Source organism: Pyrgilauda ruficollis, unplaced genomic scaffold (genome assembly GCF_017590135.1).
Source record: "Pyrgilauda ruficollis isolate IOZ18807 unplaced genomic scaffold, ASM1759013v1 scaffold46, whole genome shotgun sequence".
Classification (NCBI taxonomy): Eukaryota; Metazoa; Chordata; class Aves; order Passeriformes; family Passeridae; genus Pyrgilauda; species Pyrgilauda ruficollis.
In genome coordinates, this window is record NW_024526155.1 from 626,566 (window position 1) to 649,632 (window position 23,067).

General features: G+C 45.9%; 1 protein-coding gene across 1 annotated transcript; it reads right to left on the minus strand.

Moving 5' to 3' along the window:
• Window positions 1-235: 235 nt before the first annotated feature.
• CHMP4B (charged multivesicular body protein 4B) lies at window positions 236-22,609 on the minus strand. Its single transcript, XM_041478712.1, has 5 exons — window positions 22,280-22,609; window positions 5,255-5,432; window positions 4,449-4,563; window positions 3,800-3,926; window positions 236-1,059 (listed from the first exon to the last, which is right to left on the minus strand). Exons 1-5 carry the CDS (start codon window positions 22,473-22,475, stop codon window positions 992-994), a joined length of 684 nt encoding a protein of 227 aa, XP_041334646.1. The 5' UTR covers window positions 22,476-22,609; the 3' UTR covers window positions 236-991.
• Between the last annotated feature and the right edge of the window lie 458 nt (window positions 22,610-23,067).

Sequence of the window (23,067 nt, forward strand, 5' to 3'; positions counted from 1 at the left end):
CAAAGCCTGACAAACCCTTCCATGAAGAAATTCCTCCTGATGTCACCTGAACCTCCCTTGGCACTGCTTGAGGTTCTCTCCTCTTGTCCTGTCCCTTGTTCCCTGGGAGCAGAGCCCAACCACAGCTCAGTAGGCTTTAGACTGGATGTCCCTCAGGTAGAAAGAGGCCAAACTCCACCTAAAGCTCAGCCAGATCACTTAAACAGGACACAGAATTGACCACAGCAGCCACATGTGAAAATTAATCGAGATATTTAATACAGTGCAATCCATAGTAGTTTCTTAATTAAAATAATTGTGTGCATGTATCTGAATGGGTTATCAATTATCACAAAAAAGCAATAAACATTGTAGTGCTGTGTAGAAAAATGTACAACTGAACTTGAAACGTTCCCTACTTCCAAGAGAGAGTGGATCAACTGCAGATCATTCTCAGCAATTAAAATGGGCACAGTGACTACGTCATTGCAGTGACAGACACAGGGCTGGCCACACAGCAGTCAAGGGATATAAATAGACCTGGCAAAGAACTAAAATCCTAAAGCATTCTTGCACCTAAAACACAATAAAGAAGCCAATGGGGGCTTACGACTTTTCCTGGTTTTTAAATGCCTTACAAGACTCCTAGACACACTTAAACTGACTTAAAATTACAGAGTGTTTTTCAGCTTATTTCAATTGAACATATGGCCCAAATTGAAGATGAAGATCCAGCAGTGGCAGGAGCACAGTCCCAAAGCTGAGTGTTTGATTTTGCAAATACCTTTTCTACAGAAATTCAACCGTATCACGGCAGGCAATTCCCCTGCTCCCCCTTCTCTCCTCTGGGCAGACTTTTCTCCATGCTATGCAGAAAACAGCAATGCAGTTCCCACTGCTCTGGGTTAAAATGAAAGATAAAGACATTTTGCTTATGCTTTCTCCTCAACAAAACACATTTGCACCCAGAATAGGTAACCAAAGTCTTTTTTCCAGCCAGGGGCTGCTGTGGTTACATGGTTCCCGCCCAAGCTTCCAGCTCTTTCATGTCATCATCCTCTTCTTCCTCTTTCTTCTTGGCTGTAGAATCACAAAAGAGAACAAGTGAGTGGGAATCCTGACAGAACTCTCTGTGCCACTGACAAACCAGTAAATGAAGCACCTAAGGCCAGCTGTGGACAAAAAATAAACAAAACCTTTTTGAACTGGAGTAAAAGGTGCTTTGCTGGAAGAGCCAGCATGGGCTAAACTTCCTGAGTGGAAAAAACCAACAGCTCCCACAGGAAGAAGGCAGTGGGCATGAAAGGTAAAGTGTGATGTTTTCCCATAATTTCCAAGCCTCCTTCAGAGGGATGCAGCTTCTTACAGAAACTCATCTGATGTCTCCAGTATGAATCTCTTCCCCATCCAAGTAGAATTCTTTATTCCATCACTGAGTACTGTGAATGCAGGAAATGAGGTGTTTGGGTCAGCTACAGAATGGGGTGGGGCTGGAGAGCCCTGGGAACATCCCACTCCCCCTCCCCTGTGCTCCCTGGCAGCTGGGGGGATGTGGATGTGGGTGGGAGGGAGCAGCCTGGACACTGCCCTCTCCTCCTTCCTGGTTGTTCCAGGGCAGAAAATGCTGCTCTTTGTTATAACCTGACAAATTCACTTTCCATTAACTCAGCAGAAAAGGTTTGAACCCACAAATAGCTGCAATAATTTTGGAAAATGTCAAAAAAAAACCCCAAAAAACCAAAGAGTGAAACAATTCCTGGTCCAAGTGGTTTGTGTCATTCCAAAAGGAATGTTTACATCAGGAAAACTGAGTCAGCTCCAAGCTCCAGACCCCTCATTTGTACAAGGCTGGAATTTGGTTTTCTATATTAAGCTCCTCCAGCCTCCATTAAACAAAAACAGTTTCTGCCTGTATTTCTCCTGACACCACCAACAACAAAATTCCTCATTCAGGCTGATTAAAGCCAAAGTCCAGACTGCTCCTGAGAAGTGGAAAAGCAGGAAAGCTCGTGGCAATCTCCCCTTCAATGGTTAAAAAGGAGGCAACAGAGTCAGCTCTACCTCAAAAGACACATTATCATTCCCAAAAAGGCAACTACACATGAACCTGAACCATTAGGGACAGTATTCCCTTTGGAGGTCTGACCACAGTAATCACAAGCAAACTTTTAATCCCAGTGTTAAGTCAGTTTTAAGTGAAAAACAATTTAGGTTCAAAAAATAAACCCCCACAAAATCCCCACCCAACAGCACCCTAGAATCCCAATTTTTCCCAAGTGCCAGCCTTGGAGGCAGCTTTATTGAAACAAAAAGTGCCACTTAAATACATTAATGGAATTCATGGAATTCTCATTTCCATCCAAAAGCAGCTTAGCATAAATCCTGTGAAACACTGAGCTTTATGCTTGCAGCTTTTACTACCAAACTTGTACACAATTTATATTATTTTAGGGAGTTTCTCTAAGCTTTAGGCTGTGTAGCTCCTTAAATATGTCCACAATTACAACACCTCTTACTTTTGTGCAGTCACAAAATGCAAAGAGTAGATCTGGGTCCAAGACATTGTGTTTTAAGACTATTTAGAGAACAAACCTCATTAAACCAGCCAGGCAATAAAAAGGCAATGCACTGGTTCATTTCATCTATTTCTCCTGAATCTGATAAAGTCTCAGATTTCAGATATTCTGATAGAACTCCCTCCCCTCTCACCAACTCTGGTCAGCAGTTCTGCCTGGCAAAACACAAGCAGGAGCACACAAAGTCAGTGGTGTCAGAATGAAAGCAGAGTAACAGCCCAGGAGCAGTGGCACAAAGCAGAACCTGCTCAGGCAGTGCTGCTGCTTCCCACGCCCATCCGAGCCCGGAAAGGCAGCAGGATCATTACAGATACACTGAGCAACTGGGATTATTTGCATCCACAGCTTTCTTGGAGTTTTTTTTTTCCTTTTCCAAGTAAGGACATGAAACAGAGCTGCAAAGTCTCTAAGTTATTCATCATAGCCAGGCAGATTCAGCAAAAAGTGCTTGTAAAGCTTCATATCCCATTAGTGCTGCCAGAGATGTCCCAGCTCAGCTGAATTCCATGAGGAATGTTCATGCAAAAGGGACCAGTTCAGATATAAGAGCAGCTTTGAACCCTCTGTGTAAATACAAACATTTCTTGTCCATCCTCCAGGTAAAACCTCACATCACCTAAAATTCCCTGGGTATGTGTGCTCTAGGACTGGGATGACCCCGACTTTGGGGCTGCCTGGCCTGGGCACTGCAGAGGAGCCCACAGCCTTCCCAAAGAGGGGATCCCAAGGGAAGATCCTCCCAAAGGCCAGAAAAGAGGGATCAAATTAAAACCCAAAGCAGCAGCAAGGAAGCATGGATCCATGGGGGAATCTGAACCTGCCTGGGACTGGATGACCCTGCAGGTCTTTTCCAACTGTAATGATTTTATGAGTTCATTTACTCTGCCCTCCCTTTACCACCTCAGGGTGTCTTGTCAAGATTTCTTCCTTGTTGGCCCAGCAGCACCTGGACAAAGGCTCCCTTCTCCCTCACCTCCACTAAACCCTGAGCATCATCCAGAGCACCTAGATGAGCTGGAGCAGAAAACAGCTGCTCCTGTGACTGGGAGTGATTTTTGTGCCTCTTCTGAAAGGCAGGTGCCCCTCACAGAGAAATGGCACTGGCTGTGATTTGGGATTCAGGAAGCAATTCCAAGCAAAATGTCTGTGCTGCCTGCAGCCAGATGTCCCAAATCCAAGGAGCTGGCAGATTAATAAGCAGACTTTTAATGATGCAGGATGTTGCAGTAAAGGTTGATCCATACCTGGCTTGGAGGGTATTGATATTGAGGGCACGTTTGGTAGTGGTACTGTCTCCGGACCACTGATTTCCAGCAAGTTTTTGTCTAGTTCTTCTTGTTCTAGTTCCTCTAGCTCTGCCATGAGTTCATCCTAGGATTTCAAGGAGAAAAAAGAAAAAAATAAGGAACTTTAGGTCATATTTATTACCAATCAGATATAGCTGATCATATTATTAAAGAAAATAGCACAAATGCACAGGGTCAGAGCAGAGTGAGGAGATGAGGAGTCTGATTCTGATGTGATTCCTGTACTTGATCTCTTGGAGAGTGGGGAAAGCAGAGGAGGGAAGGAGAAATCCAAGTCCAAATATTCTCAGCTCAAGCTATCCGTTCTGACCATTCTGAGCATAAAGTCCAGGTCACAGCCACCAACAATTGCAGGAGAGATTTCAGAGCCCAGTCCTGCAGCCAGGCACACACAACGTGCAGACCCTCCAGAGAAAGATCTCCTGGGGGACACAATTCCTGGAGGGATTTCAAAGCCATGCAGGTGTGGTGCTCAGGGTTAGTGATGGGGCTGGCAGTGCTGGGCCAGTGGTTGGACCCCCTGATCTTCCCAACCCAGAGGATTCCATGACTCACTGGTACAAACAGAGCAAATTAAAAGCCATACCTCATCAAACTCCTCCCCAAATCCTACTGGCTTGGAGATGGCTGTAGAGATCTCATCTGCCAGCTCTTGCTGTTCTGCAATGTCCTGCATTAATTCATCTACTTTATCAATGTCCCTGGAAAAGAAAGGAAAGAATTTGGTATCAGCAGGCACCTTCCCAATCAACACTGCATTTCCTGGCTTCTGTAGAAATGTCCCACCACAGTGACATTTCCAAGGCCCCTTTCCAAAATACACTTTGCATGCAAGTCTGGGTTTTATCCCCCTGGTCTCAACACAATTAGAGATGTATTTTTAACTCTTCCCTGCAAGCTTAGCTCCCAGCAGTTATACAGACACCAGGGAGAGCTGTTCTGCACCACTGATATTAATAATAGTTTGTTCTCTTCCCTGATTCAGCATTATTACATTCACAATATTTGCTGGTGGAGCAAGCACAACATTTCCATAATGCAGTTTTACCTTTAATTATTGTTACATACACCAACTCCACTGCAGAAAAACAAGTTTTAAGACCTCTCTTGAGGTTTAAAATTCTTGCTCTTACAAGATGGATCTCTAACTGCTGCAGGCTCCCATTTTCTTTAGACCACACTGGTGCTACCCAGCTTTTGGATAAATGTAGAAAATAAAACAGTAGTAAACTGAGGAAGCAACATATTTGTGTGTTTTGTTCAATTTTAGTTTTAAGTGAGAACCTTTCACAAGAAGGTTTTGCTGCTCCAGCTCCACCTTTGGTTTTCAGCAGATCTGACAAATGCCACACTACAGATCTCGTGGGGAAGATGCAGGAGGGAGTAACTCACATGTTGTCATGAGCAGCTTTCATAGCCTTAGCAGCAAATCCCATGTTCTTGAGCACTTCAGTGTTGGTGTTGGCATTCTCCAGGGCTTCCCTCTGGAATTCAATTGTTGATAATGTGCCATCTATCTGTGCCAGCTGCTTCTCATACCTCTTCTTGCGCTTCAGGGCCTGCAGGGCAGCTGCACAGCAAAGAACAGGGTGGACTGATGAGCTTTGTGCCCAAAACAGCCACTCACACCTTGCACCAAGTGCCCCTCAGCACAGAGAGATATTTAGCAAGTTCTAGTGTTTGTTGTCCATACTTCCCAGATCAGCTGTGCTGCCCCACCCTGGATTTGCCCCCTTCAGCAAAGGTGTTCAGGGGTGGCTGCTGCCCCGTGGCCATCGCCTGTCACAGCAGGCTGCCAGCCCAGACTCACTCCTAACACACCACAGACACACACCATGCTACCACAAACAGAAAGCTTCACTATCCAAGCTCATCCACCAAAACCAGCCTTGTTCACCCTCACCCCTTGACAGGAAGGCAGCACTGCTGGTGCTGCTCCTGCCAGATGAGACCTTTGTGCTGCTGCAGATCCCCCCAAGCTGAACCCCTGGGAGAAGCACCTTGTTCAGATCCAAGGAGAAATGTTCCCTCAGCTTTGCACTTACATGTGAAATACACATTCTAAAAAGTTGGTATTTATGTATGCTTTGTGTTCCTCCTAGGTGTTCACACAACAGCCTGAGCTGAGAGAAGCCCTCGCTGAAGGTGGTTTGAGCAATTTGCTGCCTGTGAGCACTGGCACAACGTGGGCTGTGCAGGAGGAGCCCCCCCAGGACAGCTCCCACCCCTGGGCAGCAGTGTGGGAGGACTGGTCCAACCTGCTCCACCCACCCAGGGAGCACCCAGCAGGTGACAGCAGCCCACAGCCAGCTCTTCCCAGGACACCTGCACAGAAATCATGGCCATGGCCACTCCTGAGACACACAGGTGTGAAAAACATGTTCACTCTCTTGTAAAAATTTAAGAAGCTTAATAAAGAACTTTAAAGAAGTTTAAAATGAAATGAAGATTATAAAGCAAAGATTATTACAGCCAAGAGTGTCTTGGCACTCAGCTAAGAGCACATTTGCTATTTTGGAAACACTCTTTATACACTGTTTTTATTGCATTAGTTTGTTATGTATTTACAAACAATTATAGTAAAGTTTTTCTTCAAATTAGTTTACAAATTCTAAGAAGTGTTTAGTATGGTTATTTTTCAGATTTGTTTTTTTAGAGCATGTGTATTCTTTGGCTGTGGTTTCAGTCTATTTTTATTATAACTTTTCGTTTCGGCTAAAAGCTGAAACTTTTACTTTTTAGCTTTGTTCCATATTGTCTTTAGACAGTGAGTGTTGATAGTTGGTATATCTGTAGTAGGAGTCTTAATATGTTTATTGGATGTTATCTAAGTAGGTATTTTAACATAAGCATACTTCTATCAGCTATTTCACTACTATGTCTAAGCTTAGTTATCAATAGAAATAAAAACTATATCCTTATAACAAAGTTGCTTTAACACTACACATCAGAATCATTTTAATATTTGCAAAAAGCCAGTATTACAATATGTATCTATAAGCCAGGGAACACCAAGTACCTTTACCAGACGAGCTCAATGCCACAGCCCTGGCAGTGTCCAAGGCCAGGCTGGACAGGGCTTGGAGCAACAAACACCTGGTGGCACATGGAATAAGACACAAGCACAGCTTCCCTCCATGGCACTGCCCTTCCCTCCCTGCTCTGGACCTGTTCCCTCCAGGACAGCCCTGCTCAGACAACACCCTGACCCTCACCTGGGCCCCAAGCTGCTGCTCCAGCAGCCTCAGCCCACACACACTTCATTTCTTCAGTGCTCTGATCTCAGAGTCTCACAGCAGAAACCACTTCATGTGACACAGCACTGGCTCTGCTGAAAACCAGGCTTGGCCCTTCCAAAAGCTCAGTCACACACACCGGGAACGTGGCAAATAAAAGCTTTACATCTTCCCATCTCTGAGACCTGTTTTCTCCAGAGCAGGACACAAGGAGTAGGAAATCCTGACAAGAGACAGCTTCCCTTACCTCTCCTTGCAGAGGGCTGCTAACTCAGGGGTGTGATGAATATGTTTATAAAGTGGCTGCTCTCCTAAAAGCTGAAGGAGCCCACAGGCACCCCAGGTGTTTTGGCAGATGCCATCCTGAGATGCTGACAGTCCTGCAAGGTAAAGTCCTAAAGAGAGCTTCAGCTTTGCAGCTGGTTATGAATATGCTGCATTTGGTTCATTTCAAATTAACTGATGTGTTAGAGAACAGAAAAAAACCAGTTTTTTTTATGGGAAGGCCCAGCTAAGGATGCCAAGCACACAAAGCAGCTCAGGATTATTTAGGAGAAGCCAGTAAAAACACCTTAACTGCTCCAAGAGAAGCCAAGGACCCAAAACAAACCTCTGCACTGACTTTATCTCCAGTGGTCAGTAAATCTGCCCAGTCTGGGGCCAGTCCAACATCCACGTGTGTGACAGGACTGAGAACAGGGGGTTTTCAAAGGACAATGTGTGATCTGCACAATGAGGCAGAGCACAAACATCCCAAACATTCCAGCTTTATGCCAGATCATAAAGTGATGAGCAACACATTGCTGGGATATTCAGGCTGGTTCATTCTGCACTAATGGTTTAATTAAGGATATAGGAAGTTTTCTTACTCAGAAAAACTGTTAATAGCTGTGTTTATGTAGTGACAGATGCTGGGGAAATGCCCCAACAAGGGGATGGATGTTCTTTATGGAGAATTTTGTGCCTCATGGAGAACTACTAGCAAAAGCAGAGATTTTATAGCATTACATAACACTATACAAAGCCAAGTAAAGTGCTACAATTTCTGTGCAGCTCCCCACTCCAGCCTTCTCTGAGAACAATTACAGTTTGTCTGCATTTCCTGCTGGTGTTTAAAACAAGCTGCTCAGACACCAGCCACTGCAGGAATCACCGTGAGCAATCCCAAGTTCTTGTCAGGATTGTTGGGAAACCCTGTCCCTGCCATTCCCACCCACACCTCTTGTTCACCAAACTGCCCTTAAAACTGCACATGGATTGGAAATTTTCTGTTTCATTTTTCATGGAAATTTTCTGTTTCCCACCCCTTCAGACCAAGGAAAATACTTACTTTCTCCTCTCCTTCCTAAGGCCAAAGATCAGGAACCTACTGAAATCTCATGAACAGTCAGTGTAACACATTTTTGTTAAATTTTTATTAAAGGCAAAGCTATAAAAACTTAATCTGAAGGGAATTACATTGGCTCTTTTTCTCAAAAAAATTTTTCTTTTTTCCAAAATCAGAAATATGTAAGTGTTGGAACCCTGGTTGCTGACAATTTTAGTCTTTCTGTGCTGACAGGCACTGACCCCCAAGAGAACATTTGATCTGAAACCAAAGAAAACTTACAAAATTAAATAATAGAACTAAGATTATGAGTGTGTAGTTTGAATAGAAGTGTGTAATATCACACAGTAGAAAACTTAATGTTTAAAGTTTTAGAATATAGTAATATATATATATAAAACAAGATAGAAGTTTTAAGGCACAGACTAGTCCTTCTTCTTTACCTTGTTCTTCACCTTCTTCATAAATTTGAGCAGTACTATGTAAGTAAATTTAAAAAATCCACATTGCAAGCCACAAATAATTAGTTATTAAGTTAAAAGTAAAATTGTCATTTCTTAATTAAACAGTTTATCCTTAAAAGACCTTATAGAGAGACAAACATCTCCATTTTTACCTTATTAGAATGAATTACTACAACTCACAACATATAAGACCATAATATAAATAAGAACTAATAAACATCTAAGTCCAAACAAAAAATACCCTCCCACACATTTAATTCCAACCTTAACAACAACAACAAAAACCCAAAGAAACCCAACAATCCATTCAATAAGAACCAGGGAGAGTGGGGTACAAATGCCCTGCAGCAGTGTGCACATGCAAGAATTGGGTGTGTTTGAAACCAGAGTGGGACAGGGCCTCTCTCTGCCCTTCCCAAAGGCTGCTATCACATCCAACAGCCATGGCAGAGCCTCTCCTCAGCACCCACACCCCAAATTATGCCTTTACTGCTTCCAAGGCAGTAATTACAGAGGCAGAAATGCAGTTTATAGCCAGCTTTAATTGCTGTGGAGGGGCTTCAGCAGGACCTGTGGCCATACACTAGGTTAAAATAATTTATCCCTGGCCAGCCAGAGTTCACTCATGCCCTAGAACATGTTGTGGAGATCACCCAGCAGAGTTTTCTAGAATCTGCTGATCTCAGCTTTCCAGCAGTGGGACAAACTCCTTATCCTGGACCCAAAAGCCATGCAGGATGTCCTGGGCCAGCCTGTCCCAGCAGCTCCTGCACAGGGCCTGAATGCAGAGGTCCAGCTGGGCTGAACTCCCTCTGGAATATCCCTGTGACATAAAAACCAGGACCATGAGGACCATGGAGCATACAAAAACTGACTCTGCTAACACCCAACAATGCCTGCTTTTACAAAACATAGGAGTAAAAGGGTTGCTCATCAGTATAAAGCAGACTGTAATGATAATTTTATACCTTGGGCTCCCCAAAAAGACTCCCAACAGCTCTTCTTCTGCCACAGCTAAACAGCTGAACTCACTCTGGAATATCCCTGTGACACAAAAACCAGCTGCTCTAAGAGGGGATTTAACAACTCCCAATGCCAGCAAAATATCTGGTCATTCCATCATGGGCAGTTTTCACAAGACAAGAGCAAGAACCTGCCAATAAAGAGTGTTTTCCACACCTCCTCCGTACCAGGCACACCGGTGTTTTAACTTGTAAATCCAATGTACAGCATGAATTGCAAGCACTTCAAAGATCCTCTAAAAAAACCAATCAGCAGATAACAAGCCTTAGCTGTACTTTATCTGAATGCAATAAAGCTTTCAGAGAATACATATGACTGGGGGAAAAGCAGTTAGATATATTTGTATATAATTATTATTATAATTTAATTAAAGGTAATACATTTGATACTACCTGGGTGATTTCTGCCATCCATCAGGAGACAGTGAGTAGGCTCAAAATGCCCTTTTCCATATGACATTTTGATATATTAATTGTCTTTATTATCAGCTGTGATGGAGATGTTGGAACCAATTTTTATTCATAAAGATTGAAATGATTGCCCCACAGAGCCCTGACCAGTTAAAATGGGTATCAATAGTTTATTACCTCTTTTCCATTGGCAAAGGAATGTAAAATTTCTCTGTGTTAATGAGCATCAGACTGTGATCTCTGCAGTTCCTTTTTACAGAGAAATTCTCACAAAGAAAACACCATATCCAAGAGAGGAATAAAACTGCAGCTGAGTCCAGTCAGATCTGGGTTGGCTGCTTCAATTTCTTCAATGTAAAACCTGCCTAAAACTACATTCAAAGAACAATTTTCAATCTTTTTTAACACTTAAAAACCTATTCCTTCCTCTGCTTTCTGGTTTGGTTTGGGGTTTTTTCGGGGATGGTGTGTCATTGACCGTTGGTTGGTTGGGTTTTTTTATTTCCAGTCTTTAACTGAACTATAAAATACTGTTTTAATTGTCCATTTGTTTGAATTTCTGTGGTAAATAGTGTTTTAATTGTCCATTTATTTGAATTTCTGTGGTATCCCCCCCTGCTAGAAATTCCAGCAGAGGTTCTGCACCTCCTGTTTGACCATGGTGATTCCCAGAAATCCAGGGTTTCACTGGGATGTCACCATGACAGGACCCAGCCCTCCAGCACCAGTGAGAAGCAGAACTCGAGTCACTGTTTTCAGTCACTCCTCCTGACTGATGAACACCCAGAAATGAGAAGAGCAGTCATTCAGCCAGACTCTTCTCCTCTGTCAGCAGATCAGTCAGAAAAACATGACTGCTCACCCAGATAATTTCACTTTGTCCTCCAGAAATGCTATCTGTAAGAATTTGATGTATTTTGAATTATTTTAACCCGTGTATAGGCAAATTACTATTATTAAATGAACTGTTGTAAGTCTGATTATTTTCTCTGCAATATTTACAGCAGTTTGTTAGTCAAATTAGATTAATGTTCACTCTGATAAGCAGCTTGCAGGATAATAAAAATATAATTTTACTACATGGTATTGCATTCAGAGAGGGAAAACTGACTATGAATGTCAGTGGTTTTGTTAAAAATCAACAGCCCTCCTGCAAATAAATATTTCTTACACACTGGCAGGACAGGCAGTGTTCCTGGGATATTTATGTACACAGCAATGTTGTGGAATCAATGCTTTTAAATATCATTAGTAGAAAAGAGTAGATCAGCAGATAAACACCTGGAAGAACACGGCTTTCTTACAAAATTGGAAATTCAAGTTTTGCTGGCAAAAACACATTTCAGCTTGAGAGGAGCCAAGAGCGCTGGGAATAGAACTCAGGAGTTTCACTGAATTCAAGAATACACCTGACCAAGGTGGAAGTGTTGATGATGCCACAGGATTTGTCCCCACACAGTGCAGGTGTCTCCTTCCTCTGCAAAACCCTCCCAAAGCTCACACTGACACCTACAACAGGGGTCTACATTTTTGTCTAAAACAGAGAGGCTTCTCCTCCAGGGGAAGACACTGCAGTCAATAGCTCTGATTACTCCAACTGAGGGGAAAAATAACTTCATCTCACAGCTGATTCTTGCATTCTCTCTGGCAGAAATGGCAGCAGCAGAGATGCCAGGGCACGGGGACAGCAGCAATATTAATATGGCACGAGAGAGTTCCACAGCAGCCTCAGAAAACAACGTGCACCAAACGTCAGCCACACCAAAATAACAGAGTGCAAGAGCTGCAGAGGAGCTGCCCAAACTGGGGTGCCTTGGCCCCTCGAGCTGCAAGCCCAGGCACTAAATAGGATTGAGATAATCAACTTAATAGTGGAAGAGCATTTTGCACGTTACCCTGTGCGCCCATCTGTAATTTGCTCCGCAGAAAGAAGCAGCTTTATTTTTGCTGCTTCTGAAAATCCCATTCCATCTTCCTGGCACTCACCTTGGCAGCAAATTTCATCAGGAACAACATCCTGGCTGTCCTTGGATAAACAAGGGGCACTGGGAGGGGGAAGCAGGAATTGCCTGCCTTGCCTGCAGTGAGGAGCTTTATCCTGGGCAGCAACTGCTCATCTCTCATTGCTGAGATCCAGCAAACTGCCTACAGATCTCCAAAAAAAAGGCTAAAAAGAGAATTTAAAGCCATTGACAAGTTATCCTCCAGTGCTACGAGCAGATAAAAAGACTGGTGGCTACAGACTGACCAAACTGGGAGTTCTGCCTTGAATAAGAACCTTTCTGCAGAGGTGTGATGGCTCCAGGAGCTGTTACAGCAGGACTGCCCATGTTGGTTCAACACAGGCATCCAGGCCATACACAGGATGGCTCATCCCAGGTGAGGCTCAGAACACAAAATGTCAGAGGTCCAAACAGCCAGGTGTGATTTTAAGGTCCAAACAGCCAGGTGTGATTTTAAGCACTGTGGTGTCCAAGTGGCTGGGACACAGAGGTATCAGAGGATGGTTATAAATAAATATATTTATGATCCAGCAGCTCCTTTCCTGTGAGATCACCTCCCGAGAGCTCTGCTGTCTCAGGGATGTGTTCAGCTCTAAAAGCCATGATCCACGTTTGGACCTGGCTGCAGCAGTCTCTTGTGCTTTTCTTTTGGGAAATGTGCACTTTTAGCAGGGAATCATGGGCAGAGTTAAGGCTTGGTCCTTCCCTTGTCTTTCTCTGCCTGTTTATTACATTTCTAATAAAGTTTCCAAACCCTGCCCTCAAAGGAAGGCAACTATTCCCAGCTCAGAGATTGGGACTGATTAAAACTACCTCAATAAAGCACCCAAACCCAGGCAGAGAATACAAGGTTTTTGCCTTTTAAAATACAAGATTACAACTTCCTCTTGAGCAAAGCAGTGCCAGAACATTTAGTCTAGTGTGCAAGAGATGAAACAAAACAATTAAGCACTCCTGCTCTAAAAATCTGTAAATGTACAAAAGAAAAAAACCAAAGAGATAAAGAAAAAAGCATCTGTAGAGCAGCAATCAGGGCTGTGATAGAGCAACACCCAAACACAAGAGCAAGCAGCACCTTCACACCACCCTGGCTCTGTCACAGCAGCAGCTCAGCCCCTGCACTGCTGATGTTCCACATGCACAGCTCAGGGGGGTTCCTGCAGCCTTGCAAGGTGACTCCTCTCTCCCTTGAATGTCAAGGCAACACTCCTCTGCTCAATAATCCTCTGTAAAATAATCTCCAGGCAACTGTGGCACAGTTTTGTCAAAAAAAAAAAAAAAAAAACCAACAAAGAAAACCGAAAAAAAAAGGTCATAGAAAAAGGTCATTAAAAAAAATGGTCATCAAAAAAAAGTCAGTTTTGTCCAAAAAAAAAAAAAGGAAAAAAATGTCATCTACAGTGAGCCTTGGAGTTCAAATAAGAAAACCAGGAATGAGAAATCCCAGTTACAGAGACAGCTTTGTTCTACCCAGGAGCTGGAACGAGTCTAAGAAATACTGGTTCAGCCAAAACCATCCAGGCTGAAGCTTCAAATATTCCCTGAAATCTGATCCAGGCTCTGGAAGCAAAGCCTGCTCTGCATTTCCCAATTTCCAGCGTCTCACTCCTCAGGGTCCTCAGGCCTTTGGATGATGGCAGGGGATTGCAAGGCATCTGCAAAGCTGATCTACAAAACCACATTTCTTCTTGCCAAATTAAATTACGTATTTTCTAAGGCTGCCTGAGTAGATTATCCTCTCTTACTCTTTCCAACTGCCACTAACTTTGCCAGTTAACAATCTGCACCTTCTTTGATACACACATAACATTCTGATGTGAAATGACGTCATTAGTCAGTATTCAACCAAAGTTTAAACTTTTAGGATGAGAAATGTATGTTCCCTAAGGTGTCCCTGAGATTCTCACAGCCTGCAAATACTCTTTATGCATTTTCTGGTTTATTTTGTAGTAGCTGAAGGTACCTTGTTAAAGAGAATTCCAGTGAAAACTCAGACTCTTCCTTTGAATCCCTGCCAGAAATGTGTCAGGTTCAGCCTTGCAGGAATAGCTCTTAAGTATCTCAAAATGCTGGTTTCTCACAGGAAAAACAAGCAAACAAACAACCCAATTCCCTAAGCTGAACAGTGTTTTTGTAATTAATTCACAAACCGAGAAGATCCTACCCTGAAGTGGCACACATCAAGACCTTTTCTTGCTGGGGAATTCAAAGAGTGGCTGCCTGGGACTCCATCAGGCATTTTCCAGCCTTGGACCATTATTATTAGAGCCTTGCCAAGTCTAAAAATTTCGTTGATGCTGTCATAATATTTAGCATTTCTCTTAACAGCCTAACTTCCCCAGATGAGATATTTTGGGATGTGAATTAAGCACTTTTTTTTGTGAATGCTGAGATTCCAACACTGACTACGGGGGAAAAGCTGAGAACACAAACCTTTAGAAAGCCAAAAGGTATAAAGCAAATAAGACAAAAGATATTTATTTTTAAAAAGTTTGTACTTCTTGACTAAACCTCCAAACACTCCTGTGATAACACTGCAGTACTTTTTGAGGCTGAATTGCAGTTTTGAATGGCAATCCCATTCTCTGAGGCTGATATCAGCTCCAGAGCCAGGTTCAGCAATAAACTCTGCTCCTGCTGACAGGGCTGCCAGGGAAGCAGTCCCAAAAAAGCCTTTCTGCCTCTCACTGCCCTGCCAGGACAGGGCATGGGCAGAGCCCACCATGGAGAGCCCCAAGGCACTTTCAGGAGGTGCCACCTTGACTGGAGATGCAGTTCCCAGGGAGCCCACAATGAAGTTTGCTTTCTCTTGTTTTATTTCGTAACCAACCAAAATCACCTCCAGATGTTTGAATACCACTGATGCTCCCGTCACTCTGCCATTTCTCTTTTCAGTCCCACTACAAGTGAACAACCTCTGTACACAGAATCCCCAAATCTGGATGAAATCCTGCCAGGCCATGAGGAGCACACGCAGTGTGGATGTTTGGTGACACTTACACCCCACCTGAGGAGCAACACAGCCCTGGCTTGTTGCACATCCCATCACATCCCAGGAAATGATACTGATCACATCCCAGAGATGTGATACTGGTTATTTGGACACCTCCAAACTTCAGAGGGCTTTCTGATTGAGCTGTAGATGTAAATGACTGCTAACATGTTTAATAGTTAGAAAATTAGAATTTATCAAGGAACAGTTCAAAAAATCAAAAACATACAGTGCCTTTTGTAAGTGTTTTGAGGGGCTAATTTCTTTCTTTTGTTTTCCAACATTGAAATAAGAATTTATACAGTGAAATAAGAAGCTTAGAATAGGCTAGAATAAATAACACATGTGAAAATAAATTACTAACATCTAAAATATTGTACTATCACCAAGCTTCCATCACTCACTGCCACCAGTTAAGAGCTGCAAGACAACAGCTGCCCACATAATTATCCTGTAACTGTGTTAGCTCCTAGAAACTGGTAACTGGCAAGGCTTCATCTCTGCAGTGAACCCAGGGGAAGCCACAGCAGAGCTTTGCCAACTGGGCTTCCACCTGGAAGGACATCATGGACAGAACTGCTACTGCCTTGGCCACGGCCTGGCACTGAGCTTCACTCTCTGCTCTTCTGGGTCCCAGCAGTGCTGGGCCACTGTGGCCACTCCTCTGCCCTTGGTAGTGGCCACAAGGAAGATTCCATGGGATCACAGTGGTTTGGGCTGAGAGGGACCTTAAAGATCACCCAGTGCCACCCCTGCCATGGGCAGGGACACTTCCACTGTCCCAGGTTACTCCCAGCCCTGTCCAACCTGGCCTGGGACACTTCCAGGGATCCAGGGCCTGCCCACCCTCACAAGGAGGAATTCCTCCCCAGTGTCCCACTCTGTGAGTGTGAAACCATCCCCCCTTATCCTGCCATCCCGACCCTTGTCCCCAGTCCCTCTCCTGGAGCCCCTTTAGGCCTTGGAAGGGGCTCTGAGCTCTCCTCAGGGCCCTCACCTCTCCAGGTGAGCACCCCCAGCTCCAGCCCTTCCTTCAGGAGCTGGATCCCTGCTCTAAGACTCAGGGAGAAGATTCAGAGCAGAACCAACCTCCTCATCACCGGCTCTGCTGCAGCCTTGGGCTGTCTCAGGGAGAGGCAAAAGCCTGACAACATTGATGCCTGGCCTGTTCGGGATTCTCCAACTGCATCCTGTTTGTTTCAGACACTTTGTGCCAGGAGTTCCAGTTTGTTGAACACCTGGCTGCAAACATGATGGGAAGTCAAGGATGAGAGCTGCTCCAGCTTTTAGTTTTGCAAAAGTCATCCATTTTTAAGCAGTGGGAATAAATGACAAGACTTTACTTTGAACCCCACTCACGTCCACTCTGCTGGCTGCAAAAGTCAGGCCAGGACCTGCTGTTCACACCACAGCCCAAAGCCTCTGGGACAAACATCACATACCCAAAAAACAGAAATGGCAATGTAATTTTGGGGTTTTGGGAGCAATAAGGGATCAACAGAGAGACCTGAATGATACAAATGCAAAGCCCAACAAATCCAAGTCCAGATAAACTTTCCACAACTCAGCACAAATCTAAGTAAAAGAGAGTTAAACCAAACTGATGATTTGCATCGCCTGCAAATTATAGTTTTTGAATTACCCTAGGAGCAAGATTCAGTAATTAGGCCTGGAGTTTAATGAGATACTAGAATCCAACATCTAATACATTTTGAGAGAAAAAGTAATAAACACAAAATTAGTAGCTGCAATCGTGCCAGGTTTCCCTCCTGAAAGGGAACAGAAACAGAGGAAGGATGTATTGCATCAAGCACAGTTACCAAATCATATATTTCAGAATCACAGGGTTTGGTTGTTTGGATTTTTCATGCCACTTTTTAAAGCAGTTTTTAAAAAGATGTTTGTGAATCCCACCACTGCTCCCAAACTGTTTTATATCAGAGAGTCTCCAAAAACCCCTGCTAAACATAGGTAGGGTAGAATGCAAAGGAGAAGGTTCCTCTTGTTTTTTAAGATCTAATTAAAAAGAGCAATGATCACTTTTCCCAAGGCAGGTGGTGAATGCCCATCTCATTCACCTCGGGGGAAGGTGAAGGACTCAGGCCTGCACTGCCATCAGTATTCCTGCACTGAAGCCCTGGGTTACGGAGAAGCACCTGGAACTCAAACATCAATTTTCCATTAGACTGTGACTTAAAACACAGAGAGGGCAGGCTGAGGGCCTGAAGATGGGCTGGAAGTGCTGCAGGACTCCCTGCACAGCCCCTGCTGATTCACGGAAACAAAACCAGGGGCACATTCCAGGAGGAGAATCACTTCTGCTGGCAAGCAGGAGCTTTACGCACGCTCCCAAACCACGGCTGAGCCTCGCACACGCACTCACAGGCCCTGTGAACACAGCTGAGGCTGCAGCTTCCCTGCCTCGCTGCCAGCCTTGCACACGGAGCCATCCCAGCCCTCCTGCAGGCACTGCTGCCACCAGCTCGCTCATGAACCCTGTGTCCCCCAGATGCTATCACAGGTACTGTGATAACAGAGCTGCCCTCTGAGCAGGGACTGCTGCCCGAGAGACAGAACTGCCCTCCCTCCTCCTTCCCATCAAACTCCTGCCTCCCTCTCCCAGCCAGCTCCAGCATTTGTGTAGTTAAGTGTGGAAAACAACTTTTCCCTCTTTTTTTTTTTTGTAAGAGTTGGGTTTTGGCTGGGTCAGCAAGTTAATCCAAGTCATGGCCTGCCCACACAAACACCAAGAGCAGCACAGAGCAGGCAGGAGCAGCCTCACTCAGCCAGTCCCAGCTGGACATTCCAGGCAGGTTCCCAGACAGGAGCAGCTCTGACACCAGAACCCTCCAGCTGCGGGGAAATCACATCAACAGACTGATGGGACAGCTTAGAAGAGGTAAAGGGATGCAGGCAGTTAAATTCCATCACAAACCATCACCTGAGGCAGCACTGAGAGCCCCAGGTGGGCCCAAAGTCAGGACTTCAGCCAAGCCCAACCTCCTGTTTGTTTGGTTTTGGTGCTGGGTGGAGAACAGGAGTGTTCTCTCTCCAGGAGCAGCCTGAATTATACAGCAGGAATCTAGCAGTGGGTTTGCATCTATTTTGTGTACTTAGTGCTGGGAAAAACCCAACACTCTATTTATGTACAGTGAAAAGAAAAACTGCTCACTAACAGAAACCTGAGCAGGGAAAATCCATGAAATGTCACTCCCCGGATAAAAGGCCCGAATATATTTTGGCACAAAATTGGCTTTTCACCCATTCCACTGTTTGTAGCTCTAGTGTCAACTAACAGAAAAGTAAGATCAGTGGCAGGCAAGCACAAAACTGCATCCAGACACCCCGGATCTGAACCCGAGCAAGCTGCTTTTAACATTGGCTCTCTAAAGCAGCACTGAGCTTTTCTCCCTGCTGTAATCTTCACACAGAGATGTAACTTGAGCTTCAGGTTCCAGGAGAAACACTGTGCAATTGTTATACCCAAGGTAGTCAGAGCTCAAGGCATTAACCCCTTGTTCTCTGTGTGCCTGTGCTATTCCTCTGGCAGCTTGGCTTTTCGTGATCAGCCACAGGAACACCAGAGCAGCAGAGATTAGGATCAGCTGAAACTCCCCTGAAACTGAACTCCAGAGCTCCAGAACCGTTGGAGTAGATGGAGCAGCTTAGTTTGTATCACGAGGTTTGAGCGCTGAGAAAACATCCCAGATGAAACAACGGCACGGACAAACTGGAGCGGAATAAAAGGAGGCAGCAGCAGCACGGGGCTCCCAGAGCATCAGGCTCACTCTGCTTTTGTTAGAGCAAAGTTGATTTTCAGGGCAGATGTAAAATGAGCGAGGTACTGGCTGAGCAGCGTTCAAATTAGTCAGCACTGCTGCTGCTTCGAGAAATTCATTGAGGAGTAAATCACTACTCATGAGGAAGAGCTGAAGTGTGGTAGGGCTCCCCAGAGGGGTGGGGACAAACCCCAGAACACTGTTTTCGAAAGACTGAACGTTTCCATGAGAACACAAAGAACAAGCATAACCCAAGTTCCTCTCAGAAGAGGGAAGAGTAACTTGCCTGTTTTCAAACAACCTTTTTAATGATGGTTAATCTTGATAGTTTTCATCCCATGGACAAAACACAGCAAGGACACTAAAACCATCGCTGCTGCTCTCCCCAGCACACTCAGAACTTGTCATACAAGATGAAAGCCTCCCATGCCAAGAAACAACACAGACTGAGGAAATTTATATTACAAAATTCCTTATTACAACCTCAGAATTTCCTGAGTTGTTTGGTTACACAGCCTGGACACCCTAAATACGGATCACAAAAAATACACACGTCAAGTAAGTTCATAAATTAACAAAACCCTGCATGTGCTTGGGGCAGGCACAGGAACCAGAAGCCTCTACATTTCTTACATTAAGCTTTCCTTAGAGTCCAGAAGCGCTGCAGGAATGAGTGAATGAGCCTTTGGAAAGTGGCTCACTTGGCACCTGAACAATCACCCAGTGTGTGCTGGGGAGCAGAGAATGTTTCCTTTTGTCTCCTCAAGTGTGCCAGACACCCAGCTTTCCTCTGGGACAACAAGAACGCCACTCCAGGTTTTCCCAAGGTGAATTTAAGCTTCCAGGTAAGCTCCCTGCCCCACTCTATCACCTTCTTTAGGCTGTCCCACAGCAGCTTCCAGGACCATCAGCAGGACTGCCCAGCTGAGATCACCAATGTGCACCATCCACAGCAGATCCTCCAGGAACAGCAGGGATTACAGAGTGAAGTGATTAAATTTTGGAGAACTAAGCCTAAAGATTCTCCAAATTTTATTTTTTAGAAGTTGATCCAACACTTAAAATAATCTCTAGCTAATTATCTTTCGTTGAGTTTTACTCAAAAGCATTTTAACTATATCAAAGTATTTCCACTAAAATGACAGACTTTCATATAAAAAACCAGTATATTTTTATATTCAGTTAAAATATGGATTTAAGTGACTTTGCATCGAAATCGCATAGATAATGGATTATAAACCAGCCTCAGGTCAGAGAAAAATCCAGTATCTGGATACCAAAAATGAAATTTGTAGGAGCTCAGCTGATAACTGAAAACTTGAACTCAGAAAAACTGAGTGTGTCCTGAGGGGAATTCACTTCCCAGCAAGCCACAGACAATCAGCTGCCTTAACTCCCAGCCCAGTAAGAACAGTTGGCCTCTCAGTTCCAGAAATGGAAAAAGAGTGGTTTCGTTTTCCAGCAGAAACCCATCCCTGCCCTTCTCCTATTCATGGCTCCTTAATTACTCCTCAGGCTCCCGTGCTGCTGCAAGCCCTCAATTAGTGCGAGCCAGAACCCCGCCGTGAATGGGCAGGTTTTCCTCCTTCCTCCACCTCCAAGGAAATTTAATCCCTCCCCTGCCCAGGTTCTGAAGGGCAGCAGAGAGAGATGGCTTTACAGCAGGGCGAGACAAAGCTGAGCAGAAAGCTTAGAAGCTCAGGAGGCCCAGTGTGACCCAGAAGATGAACAACCTGCAGACAGAGACATTTTAGTTTTTGTTTTGAGCTCGTTACCAAACTAGGCCAAAAACCACAGCACAGACTCACTTCTTAGAACTGCTGCAGTGTATTTGAGTTAGAACTGACTTAGTTAAGCCTTAAGTTAGGCTCTGCTGAGGTCCTCTGATAATCCCGGAGCCCTTGTGCGCCGGCTCCATCCACGTCACCCACGCACAGGGAAGTTCTGGAGTCTGGAAGGAGCTAAAAGTGCTGACTGAAGGAGAGACATGAAACTCCGAAGGGTAATTACTGCCAATTAACCCCTGCCAGACGTGTTTGCAGCTCCCTGTGCCACAGGCAGAGCCACGCCTGCTCCTGCACAGAGAGGGCAACATCCACACAGAGATCAGGATGGGCTTTCCTGGAAACTTTTACTGACCAAGCTAAAACAAGGAAGAAGTTTGTTTTCAGAGCACTGGAATATGTAACGTCACAACTGCCTTATCTCCACACACATCAAGCACAGCCTAGAAACAGCCAGACCTGCCTGGGAAGGCGAGTTCCACCTGGGAAACACCAATTCCATTAATTAGCTTTAGGAGTGTGTGTGGAAGAGCCTCTCGGAGGGGGCTGAGCAGTAGGAACAAATCCCAGAAAAAACACTGCTTCCAAAAGAATGAATATTGCCATGAGAACACAAAGCACAAGCATAACCCAAGTTATTCCCACAAGAGGGAACACTAACTATTAAATATATGTTTATTTTGATCAGCTCTTACCAAAACTTCTGAGTGTGTTGGGGAGAGCAGGAGTTACAGCCTGAATGTGTGTGCTGGTTGTTGTCTGTGGGATATTAACTTGTCTGTTTTCCAGAACCCCTTTTAATGCTGGCCAGTTTTCTCCCTGGAAATTCTTCATCCCAACAAGAAAAAACAACCAACACACACATTCAGGCTGTAAACCTCTGCTCTCCCCAGCACGCTCAGAACTTTTGGTAAGACGTGATGAAAATAAACATAGATGGTAAAGACTTTCTTTGGGTCTAACTAAAACCTCCAGCAGGGCAAATGAAGGCCTGCTGGCAGGGTGCTGCCCTGCTTTTCCAGCCGCACCGGCGCTGGGATATTTCCCTGAGCTCTCCCCAGAGCGAGGGGCAGCGGAGCACGGAGGAGCCGAGCACTGTCGCGACATGGCAGTCACGAGGGAGTGACGCGACTGCCACACGGGGCAGCCCCAGGGGGGGGGGAAGGGAAGGTGTCCTCCCCTCAGAGTGAAACACGTCTGGGGCGGGAACCGCTCCGGGAAGGGCGGCACGGCCGGGGAAAGACGGGATACCGGCAGTAGGTACAAAACAAAGGCACCACGGTATAAAAATGAAGGCTCCGGGTGTAAAATACAGCAGCACAGCCGCGTCTGCGCTGGCCAGGGCCCTCCCGACCTGTTGCCCGGGTGCGGCGCGGCCCGGCCCGGCCCCCCCGCTCACCGCGCTTGTTTTTGGTGCCGTGCTTGCGGGCGGCCGCCAGCTCCTGCTCGATCTTCTTTTCCAGGAACTCCTGCTTCTTGCTCAGCATCTCCTCCGTATCGCGGAGCCGCTGGATCGCCTCCTGCGGGGACGGGCCCTTCCCGCCGCCCTTCCCGCCGGCGCCCGTCCCGAACAGCTTCCCCAGGAGCCCCGACATGGCTGCGCGGGGCCGGGCCGAGGCCGTGCAGCTGCGGTGCCCGCTCCCCTTGCTCCGCTCCCCGCACACACCGACCCCGAGGCCCGAGGCCGCCGCCGCCGCCCGACTCCGCCCGCCCGCCTCGCCCCTCCGCCCCCGCACCGCCTACAACTCCCGGCGTGCCTTGCGCCCTAGCGCCGCGCGCGGCGGCAGACTTCACGCGCGGAGGCTGCTGGGAAATTGAGGCGCGGCCGCAGCGAGGCGCAGAGCACGCCGGGAAGGCGGTGTCTCCCGAGCGGAACCCGGCAGTGGCGCTGGGGCGCGTGAGTCACGTGTGTGACTGACGTCACGGAGTGGTGTGACGTCACGGGCGGTACCGGGCAGGGAAGGAGGGGCCGGGCTGTGGCCGGGACGGCGCGGGGGCGGCTGCCGCTCGAGGAGCGGCTCAGGCGGGCACGGGCACGGCCCAGGGGGCCGCGGGTGAAGCGTCACAGAGTGACTGGAGTTGGAAGAGCCCGGCAGGGTCATTGAGGAGTTAACCTGTGCCCGATCCACACCGTGTCCCCAGCCCACTGCACTGCTGCCACGTCCTGTCCTTCCTTGGACACCTCCA